This window comes from Mandrillus leucophaeus, unplaced genomic scaffold (assembly GCF_000951045.1).
Source record: "Mandrillus leucophaeus isolate KB7577 unplaced genomic scaffold, Mleu.le_1.0 Scaffold212, whole genome shotgun sequence".
In the NCBI taxonomy this organism is placed as follows: Eukaryota; Metazoa; Chordata; class Mammalia; order Primates; family Cercopithecidae; genus Mandrillus; species Mandrillus leucophaeus.
The window spans coordinates 1,679,926-1,691,353 of record NW_012102166.1 but is presented as its reverse complement, the minus strand read 5'-3'; the positions used below and the strand labels follow the sequence as shown (position 1 = coordinate 1,691,353).

General features: G+C 55.6%; 1 protein-coding gene across 1 annotated transcript; it reads right to left on the bottom strand.

Annotated features, from left to right (window-relative positions):
- Positions 1-815: 815 nt before the first annotated feature.
- Positions 816-11,194, bottom strand: ARRB2 (arrestin, beta 2). The gene is made up of 16 exons (XM_011980462.1): positions 11,149-11,194; positions 7,501-7,531; positions 7,210-7,393; positions 6,479-6,539; positions 6,321-6,365; positions 5,904-6,100; positions 5,236-5,295; positions 4,760-4,827; positions 4,498-4,633; positions 4,175-4,259; positions 3,835-3,907; positions 2,899-3,036; positions 2,015-2,098; positions 1,842-1,921; positions 1,674-1,728; positions 816-1,369 (listed from the first exon to the last, which is right to left on the bottom strand). Exons 1-16 carry the CDS (start codon positions 11,192-11,194, stop codon positions 1,276-1,278), a joined length of 1,437 nt encoding a protein of 478 aa, XP_011835852.1. The 3' UTR covers positions 816-1,275.
- Between the last annotated feature and the right edge of the window lie 234 nt (positions 11,195-11,428).

The window sequence follows — 11,428 nt, the reverse complement described above, 5'->3', positions numbered from 1 at the left end:
AAAAAAAAAAAAAAAAAAAAAGGGAATGAATTAAGGTTTTTTTTCCTTCTACTGCTATACTACGCCTCGTACCTTGTAGGGACTCAAATCACGATTGTTTGTGGAATGAATGAAGGAGCTTTAGGAGGAAGGTTGGGCTACATGAGTGGAAGCAGATGATGGAGGTGAGAAATGTTCGTGGAGTGATGCTAACTCCCTCCAGGCGAGCCTGGGGCTTCGGTCAAGCCTCAGGGAGTCCCTGATGAATGTCCCAGGAGCAGCACTAGGATGTGATCCCTAGGACAGGGCCTCATGGCAGCACGACGTTCTTGCTGCCCAAGCCCCAGCTTCTGTGTTAGAATGTAGGTACCAGACTCCAGAGACGTCCTGTGGCTTTTCTGGCGAGGCCCGCGGTTGTGGCCCCACTGAGCCACAGGAGCACACTGCTTGAGCAACCATAAGGAACAGTGGAAATGAACACGACTCGGTCACAACAGGTCACAGGTGGTCATGCATGTCAGCCGCAACAGGGAACAGCCTGCCCTGGCTAGCTCCTGTGAGCGTCTGTCTGCAGGCGGGTTAGCTATTACGACCCCTATAAATGACTAAGTTTACTTTGTGGTCTTATCAAGCCTCACCCTGAGTTTGGACTAAGTCAAGTTTTGATGTTTACCTTGGAACACAGCCACAGCACAGTCATCCCATAAGCATTTACTGAGAGCCTCTGTGTCAGGTGCCTTTTGGGTGCAGAAGAGAGACTGGGTCCTCCCCCACAAGCTAACAGAATCATGGACAAGCACAGCATACACTCTCTAAACACTACAGAGAAAACACACTCATGCTTAGTAAAAGATTTATTTTTTTCTTTATGCTCAGAAACAAAGAAACAGCCTTGTCCACAAAGGGTCTCCTCGTGAAGGAATGGGGGCAGACAGAGTGATCATGGGAGGTGTTTGTGTGAGGTTGAGTGGGAGTTTTGTCTCCCTCTTTCCCTCCTGTCACTCCTCTTTTTACTGTCCCCTTCCAGAAAATTTAGGGATGAACACAGCTTGCCACCCACTGCGGGGCTGGAGAAGCAAAGCTGCAGTCAAAAAATTAATGCCCACATTCAGCAAGAGAGGGTCCAGTGCGTATCATGGTGGGGGGTGCGGGGGAGAGTGAAGGGGTTGGTTGAAGAAGCTTCCAGGTGGAGGGGAAGGGAAGAGAGGCTGGGACAATCCCCCAGTGATAGTGGGGATCTTGGTCCTGTCTTCACCTCTTCCAACCCCATCCCCTCCCTTCTTCCTGCCCTGCTTCCTAGCAGAGTTGGTCATCATAGTCGTCATCCTTCATCCCCTTCAGCCGAAGCCGGGCAAAGTCCTCAAACACAATGTCATCATCTGTGGCATAGCTTGGTGGTGGGAAAGAGGGGTGTGAGGTGAGGGCTTCTGATTCTTTTCCTAGCCTCCCACTCCCTGCCCTCCCCCAGGCTGGGCCTCTGGGACAGAGGCGTTCGAACAGCAGTGGGACCAGAGGTATTCACAGGAAGGGACAAAGAAAAGGCAGCAAGAGGCAGCCTCACAAGGCTAAGCATCTTGATTTGGCGCTGCAATCCCCTTCTCACCCCAAAAAGCAAGGAAGAGGTATGACGGCAGATTTGAATGTGACAGGAATCTTTGTTCCAAGAGGGTGAAGTAGGGGAATGAGTTTCTTACTTGGTATCAAATTCAATGAGGTTGGTGTCCACAGGGACGTCTGTCTCCGGAGCGGCTGGGGGGATGGGAAGAGGGGGTGTGGGGGTGGGTGCTGGAAGGGCCAGTTTTCCTCCACTGGCCCTGCTTCAGGCCCTCCCTCTGAGGGCTTGGGGTGGGTGGTGTGCTCACCTGACTGGGGTCTGGGGAGGGGGGTGTGGTCGTGGGGCTTGGGGTGCATAAGAACAAAAGGCAGCTCCACAGAGACATCCCTGGGGAAGGGGAGAGGGATCGTGAAGAGGATGACGACATAGGACTATCGAGAGCCAGTGTGACCCCCACCCAGGACCCCCCATGACACTCACCCGCCTCGAGACACCACCAGCTTCACCTTGACCCTGTAGGACACCAGGATTCCCAGCACCTCCTTGTTGGCACCCTCCTTCACGCTGCAATAGGGGTGGTGGAGTCAGACCAGGGCCCATCACCCTGTCACCTGGCCCACTGTGGGGTTCCCATGGGGCCTCTGGGCAGGACCACAAACTTGCACAGGCCCGCGGGGCCCCAGCAGCCCGGGTGTGCGGTTACGGTACGGTGCGCACTGCACTCCCCGTGCAGAGCCTCCTGTGGTTTCTCTCCCGTAAAAGCTGACGTCCTTCTCCGCTAACAGTACTGCACCGTCTGGCTCTCCATTAGCCCCTGACCTCACCTCCTCCTCCTCTCCTGCTACTTAGTTGCTTTCCGGGCCTGTTGTATGTGGCTGTGCAGTGAGAACCCTGAACAAAGGTACCGGGGAAGGTGAAATCCAGCCCTTCCTGAAGCTGGGGACCTCCAGGGCTGCTCCTGCCCGAGGGCACGATGGCACCTCCCCATTCCTCCAACACTCCAGGCTGCCCCACCTCTGAGTCTTTGTTTTTTCTCTGCCCAGAACTCTCCTTTCCTGCTCACCCATGTTGCTTACTTCCGCTGGGTCCTTACTCCGAATTCACCTTTGCATCTCACTGCGCCCCATCCCTCCCTTCTCTGCCTGGCTTTTTCTCCTTCATACTTGTCACTAAACCTGCCGTACAGTGACCACTGATCGGATTTGTCTAGCCTCCCTCTCCTAGAATGTAAGAGTTCTTTTTGTCTCTTCTGTTCACTGTACCTCCCTGGCACCTAGGATAGGGCCTGGCACATAGTTAGCACTCAACGGTCGTCTGGCCCCTGGCCTGCGGGGGACCCGCCCCAGCCCCAGCCCCACCCTCACATGGTGCTAGAAGCCAGGTTGGTGTCCTCGTGTTTGAGTTTCCCATCCAGGGCGAGACCCCGCTTCTCCCGGTTGTCACTGAGCAGCGGGGTGATGGTGTACACCTTACAGAACGTGGAGCTGGGAGATACCTGGTCACTGGGGGTGGGGACAAGAGAACAAGACACTTCAGGGGGCTGGACTGGGCGGGCGAGGAGCGGCCTATCACCCCCAAGCAGCATCTCCCCTTCACCAGTCCCTTCTCTCTTTGGGCACAGGTCACAAGGGAGTAGGTTGTGGCTCAACGTGCTCAAGAAAATTAGCAGCCCAGAGGTGCCTGGTTGTAGAGGGAATACCCTTTTAAGTGAAGATGGTGGCTGGTCACGGTGGCTCACGCCTGTAATCCCAGCACTTTGAGAGGCCATGGCGGGTGGGTCACTTGAGGTCAGGGGTTCAAGACTAGCCTGGCTAACACGGTGAAACCTGTCTCTACTAAAAATACAAAAAAATTAGCCTGGCGTGGTGGTGGGCGCCTGTAGTCCCAGCTACTCGGGAGGCTGAGGCAGGAGAATGGCTTGAACCCGGGAGGCGGAGCTTGCAGTGAGCTGAGATCACGCCACTGCACTCCAGCCTGGGCGACAGAGCAAGACTCCGTCTCAAAAAAAAAAAAATAAATAAATAAAAATAAGCCAGGTATGGTGTTGCATGCCTATAGTCCCAGCTACTTGGGAGGCTGAGGCAGGATAATCGCCTGAACCTGAGAGGTGGAGGTTGCAGTGAGCAGAGGTTGCCCCATTACACTCCAGGCTGGGCAACAAGAGCAATAATTCCATCTCAAAAAAAAAAAAAAAAAAAAAATAGTGGCGACGGCTCAGGAAGAATTCTTCCCCCACCTCACACTCTGCCGATCCTGCTCTTCTCCCCCAGACTGGGAACTGGGTCTCTCCCGATACTCACTCTTGTTCGAGTTGAGCCACAGGACACTTGTACTGGGCGGTGCTGAAGAGGCAGATGTCGGCGTACTGTCTCACTGTGGGGGGGGACGGGGTCAGGCAGCTCTGGATGGAGCACAAGCCACCCCCACAACACAACTCCAGACCCCGTGGCGTGGCCCCTCCATGCTCCCCCCCGGAAGCAGTAAACACCGAGGCTCCCTGTATCATTCTGGAACAACCTAAATTCTTTGAGCCCTGGTGGGTCTCCCGCCCTGGGAAATGGCCTGGGCTGAGATCACAGCAGGAGCCACCTGTGCAGTAACACCCTCCCCAAAGACCCCCTTCCAGACCCCCCCTCCTACCAGAGACTTTGATCTTCTTGACGGTCTTGGTGGAGTTGTTGGTGACGTGGACATTTACATTGAGGGGCTCCCCATGGTAGTACAGCTTTTGGGGGGAGGGGGTCATATGAATTGGATCTGGTTTTTACTGGTCCCATCATCAGTGTGTCCCCAAACACAACACATTGTTCTGGCCCCCTCCCATCAAACCCAAGCATACGGCAACTCTCCACATCCAGCCAGGGCAACCTCCTTTACAAATGTCATCTTGACGTGTGGCTTCGCCCCGCCTCCCCTGGGTCTAAACTGCACCGTGGCATCCGCGTCACCCTCTCACACCCCACCTCCTTGTCCAGGGAAGCCTCGAGGTGCAGGGACCGGTCAGACATGAGGAAGTGGCGTGTGGTTTCTGCTGAAGGCTGGGGGCCGGGTTTCTCTGGGGCAAACTGCACCTTTCGGATCACCAGCCGCACAGAGTTCCTGGGATGGGGGTGGGGGCAGAAGGGGGTCAATCCTCAGACACCTAGACCCCTACTCCTCCCCCGCACGGGGCCTGGGCTCCTGGAAAGCCTCCTCTTACATCATAGAGGAGGTCGCGTCCCTCACCTTTTGTGGCTTTTCTCCTCTAGTGATTTAGCACAGAAGGCTCGAATCTCAAAGTCTACGCCGCAGGCCTCGGGAGGGGGAGAAAAGGCCACATCTTACCCAAGGCTCCCGCCACCATCACTCCCCTTCCTTCCTCCCCCTTCCCTCCTCTTGGGCAGGGATGCTTGCCCCATTGTGGTCTCACGACCCTGGCGACCAAGCCTTCTTCCTCTCCAAAGCCCCGAACTTGGCAGAGGCTTGGTCATGGTAGTGCAAGGGGCAAGGGGAGTCCCCATCCCCAGATCCATGCAGGTCCAGAGAGCAGGAGGCAGGGTCACGCGTGCACCACCATACACACCCCACTTCCATGGAGACACTGGCCTACCCTCGGCCCCACCCTGGCATCTCGACAGTTCACCCTCTGGCTCAGCTGTGCCTCCAGGCTCCTGCTGGCCCCTGTCCTGCCCTGGGAGCCCTCAGAGCTGTTCCTCCCATACCTTCCCTGTGTCCTCTGGTCCTGGCTGCAGTGTGACAGAGCATGGAAGATTCTGGGGTATCTGTGGCAGAGGAAAGAGAAGACTTCAGTCCTTCCAGGAAACCCCCAGATCTTCCTCCAAATCTCAACTTGCGAGGCTGGAGAGGTCGGGCGCGGTGGCTCACGCCTGTAATCCCAGCACTTGGGAAGGCCGAGGTGGGCGGATCACCTGAGGTCAGGGGTTCTAGACCAGCCTGACCAACATGGCAAAACCCTATCTCTATCAAAAATACAAAATGAGTCGTGTGTGGTGGCGCACGCCTGTAATTCCAGCTACTCAGGAGGCTGAGGCATAAGAATCGCTTGAACCCAGGAGGCAGAGCTTGCAATGAGCCAAGATTGTGCCACTGCACTCCAGCCTGGGCGACAGAATGAGACTTTGTCTCAAAAAAAAAAAGAAAAAGAGGCTGGAGAAAGGACTCCTGGGGATGAGAAAGGAGGAAGGAAGGGACCCAGAGAGAAGGCAGATAATCAAGGGCTTCCTGAATGCATGGGGACCCTGAAGGGAGGTGGATCTAGGGTCCCTGCCTCACTGTTTCTTCCAGATCTGCCCATAGCAGTGCCTTACCCCCACCCCAGACACAGTCCCAGCCCAGCCCCCTGGCCCTCAGAGGGCAGGGGCATCCTCACGGTGAAGAAGAAGGGGTGTGCATGCTGGCCAAGCTTCCTCAGCAGCCGGTCCTGCAGACGGGTGGCGGGCCGGGGCGGGTTGGGCACCGGGGGGAAGGCCTGGTAAGTGGCGATGAACAGGTCTTTACGGAAGGACAAGCCCAGCACATCCAGGTCTTCACGGCCATAGCGGAAGGCGCAGGTGAGGGTCACAAACACTGGCAAGGGAGGGTAAGATGTGTGATCAAGAGCCCCGCTTCCCCAGTCCCCCAGCACCTAGCAGCCGCTGCTCCTCCCTCAGCAGCATAAGACTTGCCTGAACCCTACTCCTGGCTTCCACCTCCAGCCTCCATCTCTCTGGGGTGCCCTTCCAAGGCCAGCCCATTTCACTTCCCTAGCCCCCACTTCCCCTGAGCCCCCTGGACTTGGGGCCAGTACCTTTGCGGTCCTTCAGGTAGTCAGGGTCCACAAGCACCACGCCATCTAGGAGGGGGACACACCAGCTCACTTCCGGAAAGAGCCGCCGCCCCCTTTCCTGGGCCCGGGAACTTCTTCCCCTCTTGGGGAACGAGCTGCTCCTTTCTGAGAACACTTACCTACAGGGTCCACCTTGTCCAGGTGATCTACGAAGTCCCGCTTGCCCAAGTACACGGTGAGCTGAGGATGTCAAGGGGTCACAGGGGAGATTGGGGAGGATGGTGACAGGGCATCGGAGCCCTCAAAACTGGCTGCCCTGCCCGGGGATCTCCAGGCTGGGCTATCAGGAAAGAGTTTCTCCAGCTTTCCTCTCAACAGTGTTGGAAAGTGAGGGTGGCGGCGTTTCTCAGACTAGTGGACCTTAACGCTTTTTAGCTGCTCCCTAATCTCTGCACACCTCTGCCCACCAGCCCGGGGTGTGTGTGTGTGTGTGTGTGTGTGTGTGTGTGTGTCCTCAGCCCAACCAGTCAGGTGTGTGTCTGTGTGTGTGTGTGGCCTCAGCCCACCCAGTCAGGTGTGCATGTGAACATGTATGTGCATGTGTGTCTGTGTGTGTATGTGTCTGCATCCTCAGGGAGGACTCAGCCCAACCAGCGAGGTGTGTTTGTGTGTGTCTGTGTGTGTGTGCATTTGCATCCTCAACCAGCCAGAGGGGTGTGTGTGTGTGTGTATTTGTGTCTGTGTGTGTCCGTGTGTCTATGTGTGTGTGTCTTTGGATCCTCAGGGAGAACTCAGTCCTACTAGCCAGCTAGAGAGCAGCTGCCACCCTCACGAGGTCCCCTCAAGGGGCTCTAGGATCAATAGGCCATAGCCTGGGTGGGGGCTGTTAACTTTTCCCAGCCCCACGCACCTTGGGTTGGGCCCTAGGAGGGCTACAGGCACATGGCTTGCTTCTGGCCACCTCCTCTGTGATCTGCTTGGGGACCCGGGCCTGCCCCACCCAGCCTGTGGCTGGCTCAGGCTGAGCAGCCTCTGCGGCAAGGGGCTTCAGGAGGGAAGGAAGTCGGCTCTTAGCTGTCACAGGAAGTGGGGAGCTAGGGGTTGGGGATCATCTTTGGGCAGGTTGGGGATCGTCTAGGGGAAGGCTGGGCTTTGCTGGGGCCCAGGGAGGGTTGAAAGGGTAAGTGCTGTGGAGACTCACCTTGCAGTTAGGGCTCGACTTCTTGAAGACCCTAACAAAACAGAAAGGGAAACCCCACTGCCTCCCTCAGACTCAGCAGGGACCCCACACCAGGACCCTCTCCCTCCCAGGCCTCCTGCCTGAGGCTGCAGGGCTTTGCCCAGCTCTGCCCCTTTCCCCTTCTTCCCGGAAGGTCCTTCCTATTTCTAACATGGCGGCAAGGGGAAATGCCCCTTCTCTTGTCCACCCTCCTTCGTCCCCGTCCCTCCCTAGTAATGGCCACTGGTTGCCCTAGGAACCACCCAGGCTCTTCCCAGAGGACCAGAATGGGCAGGTTGCCGCAGTACCTGGGTAAGACCTAACCATCTTTCCATCTGGTCTACAGCTCTGACCGCTGGAGCACAGAGGAGAGCAATGACCCTGGCCTTTGGCCCTAGATGGTTTCTACCATAGGCCCTACCCAAGTTTGACTCTACTCACCTCCAATGTCCCCAACTCCGACCTCAACAGCTTAAAAGCCTATTTGAACGCCCAGTTTTTAGGAAGCTGACTCAGCCCAACTCTGGTCACTCCTTGTTTTGGGTTCCTGTCACACCTTGTTGATGTTTTACTTGTGGTGTGGTAGCACACACAGACAGTTAGCTGCCTCCCTCCTCAGACTGTGAGCCTCGGAGGCCTGATTCATTTACGCATCTCCAGCACAGTGCCACCCAGATCATGAAGATGCTAATGCTGCTAACATTCAGAGTGACTTCTCCATGCCCAGCACTGTTCCACGTGTTTCAAATGTGTCATCTCTTGTAATACTCTGTTGTTTGAGATGGAGTCTCACTCTGTTGCCCAGGCTGGAGTGCAGTGGTGCAATCTCGGCTCACTGCAACCTCCGCTTCCCAGGTTTAAGTGATTCTCCTGCTTCAGCCTCCCAAGCAGCTAGGATTATAGGCGTGAGCCACTACGCCCAGGTATGTTTTGTATTTTTTTTTTTTTTTCAAGACGGAGTCTCGCTCTATCACCAAGGCTGGAGTGCAGTGGCATGCTGTCAGCTCACTGCAACCTCCACCTCCTGGGTTCAAGCGATTCTCATGCCTCAGCCTCCTGAGTAGGTGGGATTAGAGGTGCCTGCCATCATTTATTTTTTTGAGATGGAGTCTTGCTCTGTCACCCAGGCTGGAGTGCAGTGGCGCAATTTTGGCTCACTGCAACCTCTGCCTCCCAGGTTCATGCCATTCTCCTGCCTCAGCCTCCCGAGTAGCTGGGACTACAGGTGCCTACCACCACGCCCGGCTAATTTTTTGTATTTTTAGTAGAGACGGGGTTTCACCGTGTTAGCCAGGACAGTCTTGATCTCCTGACCTCGTGATCCGCCTGTCTCGGCCTCCCAAAGTGCTGGGATTACAGGTGTGAGCCACTGTGCCTGGCTGCTAATTTTTATATTTTTAGTATAGATGGGGTTTCCCTATGTTGGCCAGGCTGATCTCGAACTCCTGACCTCAAGTGATCCGCCCGCCTCAGCCTCCCAAAGGGCTGGGATTACGGGCTTAAGCCACTGCGTCTGGCCTGTATTTTGTAGTTTTTTAGTAGAGACAAGGTTTCCCCAAGTTGGCCAGGCTGATCTCCAACTCCTGACCTCAGGTGATACACCCGCCTCAGCCTCCCAAAGTGCTGGGATTACAGGCGTGAGCCACCACGCCCGGCCTTAGGTTGCAGTGAGCCAAGATTGCGTCACTGCACTCCAGCCTGGGTGACAGAGCAAGACTCCGTCTCAAAAAAATAAAATAAAATAAAATAAAATAAAACTACCCAGTGATGGAGGTCCTAATGTCTCTATTTTCCAGGTGAGGAAACTGAGGCAGAGAGAGGTTAAGTGTTTTAAGGTCACAGAGAGAGTAAATGGTGGGAATTAATAGAAACCAAGGCCGTCTGGCTCCGAGTCCATCCTCTCAATCAATATTACACTATCCGTCTCTGTAGTTGGCATCAATAGTTTGTTCAATTGAAGGGTATTCGCTTTCCAGTTGCTGAAACAATTTAAGCCTGGACTCCACCCATTGCTGGGAGGGTAAGGAAGTGTTTGGCAATTCCAGTGATCTGGCCAATTGTGAGCCTATTCTTTGAAGCATCACCTTACTCCTTCCAATCCACTCTGCCTCAGCAGTGATCCCTGGAAAGGATCCTCAGATAGACAGCAGAACGTGAAATCCTGCCAACTAGCCCATCCCTCCTCCAACTCTACCAGCCCATTCCCAGAGGATCCCAATGGGCAGGCTGCCGCAGTATCTGGGTAAGACTTAACCATCTTTCCATCTGGTCTACAGCTCTGACAGCTGGAGCATATAGGAGAGCAATGACTCTGGCCTTTGGCCCTAAATGGTTTCTACCATAGGCCCAGTTTCTGCTACAACTTCACTTGTCCCTTCTTCCCAGAAAGCCAAGCTGTCCAAAGATTATAAGGTAAAGGGTATGGAGGCCCCCAGGTATTCCTAACCAATAAAAGAGAATAAACATCGATACGGTGGCAGCTAGAATAAACATCCTATCTTTTGTCCCAACTTGGGGGCTGAGTGCTGTGGCATCATCCAGGCTCTCCCTCCCCTTTGCTTCTGGTTTTCCTCTTTGTCCCAGGGTGTCCTCCCATTAGGAGCCCTGGCACAGGGCTGTGACAGCCACAGTCAGTGGGCCAACTGGAGTGTGGCTCTGGGGCAACTGCCCTGGAGCAGCTGCAAGGCATCTGCCCTTTGGATCCCAACCCAGCCACCTCCTGCCAGGCTGAGGAGGAGCAGCGTGCAGATACTAGGCTGGCCAAGGAGGCAGAGTGTGGGGATGACCAGGGAGGTGCCCAATGGGGGCAGGGGTAGCTGAAGCAGATGTCCTTTCACACTTCCTGCTATTCTCTCCATTTCCTGTGGCCCAGAATTTGATGGAGGTGAGGGAAATTGGGTCAAGTCAGCAGTCCCCTTTGGTCCATCTGTCCCACTCCTTGAACCACATAACGGAAATCAGGGGCCTCCCACAAGTCAGCAACTTCCCCTTTCTCTGGGATGTTTAAACCCTAATCCAGGACACCGATCATCTCTCTGATGATCTCTTTCTGATACTCATCTACTTGACGCTCAGAAACCTGGGTTCTCCTACTCTATAGGTTGGAAGTGGGGTCGATATGATGCTTTGCAGAGCAAGCCAGAGGTCAGGACCAATTCCCTATTCCCGATCCCCTCTGGGTTGAGGCCTGCAGCCCCAACCTTTCTGTCTTTTGCTCCTGCTCCCCTGGGACTCAGGCATTCACCCCTTACCCCTTGGGGGTGTTGAGTCACAACAGGAAGTGGATTTTGCTAGAGACCAAAAAAGAGAACTCGGGGTATCAGTGGAAGGAAAGAGCCTCGATTGCACAGAAAACATCCGGGGAGTGGACGCGCGCCCAGCGTGAATACTGCCTCCCCCACCCCCAGGGATAGGGATCCGATCTAGTTTCAGGAAGGGTCGGGCTCTCCCAAGATGAAGCTGTTGCTCCTGGCAACCCAGGGGAAGGTAGAAGTTTGGATGAGGAGCCACCCGGCCCTCGGGACAGGTGTGGGCAGCGCGACTACCTGGGGGATATTGGACAGGAGGCTTTGCATTGGCTTGGCACGAGTCTGGAGGGGATCCCCCTCCCAGCATCCAGCCTCCCCGTACACGACCCCTCGGGGCCAGCCACCTGCTCCTCCCTCCGTCCCTGCATCGCAGCCTGCCTAGACTCCTGGGCACGGGAGAGCCCAGTAGTCTGGCCCCACATCCCTGAGAGAACCCCGACACCGGTTTTTGTGATCCCCCTCCGGCCTCGCTTTCTGCAGGGGCCCGGCATTTCCCCCCAACCTCATTATCCTCGAGGACCTGCGCGTGCGGCCCCGGATGGCTGTCCCTAGGGACCCAGGCGTCCGGCCCCCAGATCCTCTCCGCTGCGTCCTCGTCTGGG

What these genes read in the sequence shown, in the direction of transcription:
- ARRB2 (XM_011980462.1), bottom strand. Translation starts at nt 11,194, where the DNA reads ATGCAGGGACGGAGGGAGGAGCAGGTGGCTGGCCCCGAGGGGTCGT. An exon ending in GACCAGAGGACACAGGGAAG is followed by an intron (nt 4,828 to 5,235) that starts GTATGGGAGGAA and finishes CCCCCTCCCGAG; the next exon opens with GCCTGCGGCGTAGACTTTGA. An exon ending in CTGGTGGTGTCTCGAGGCGG is followed by an intron (nt 1,922 to 2,014) that starts GTGAGTGTCATG and finishes CCCCTTCCCCAG; the next exon opens with GGATGTCTCTGTGGAGCTGC.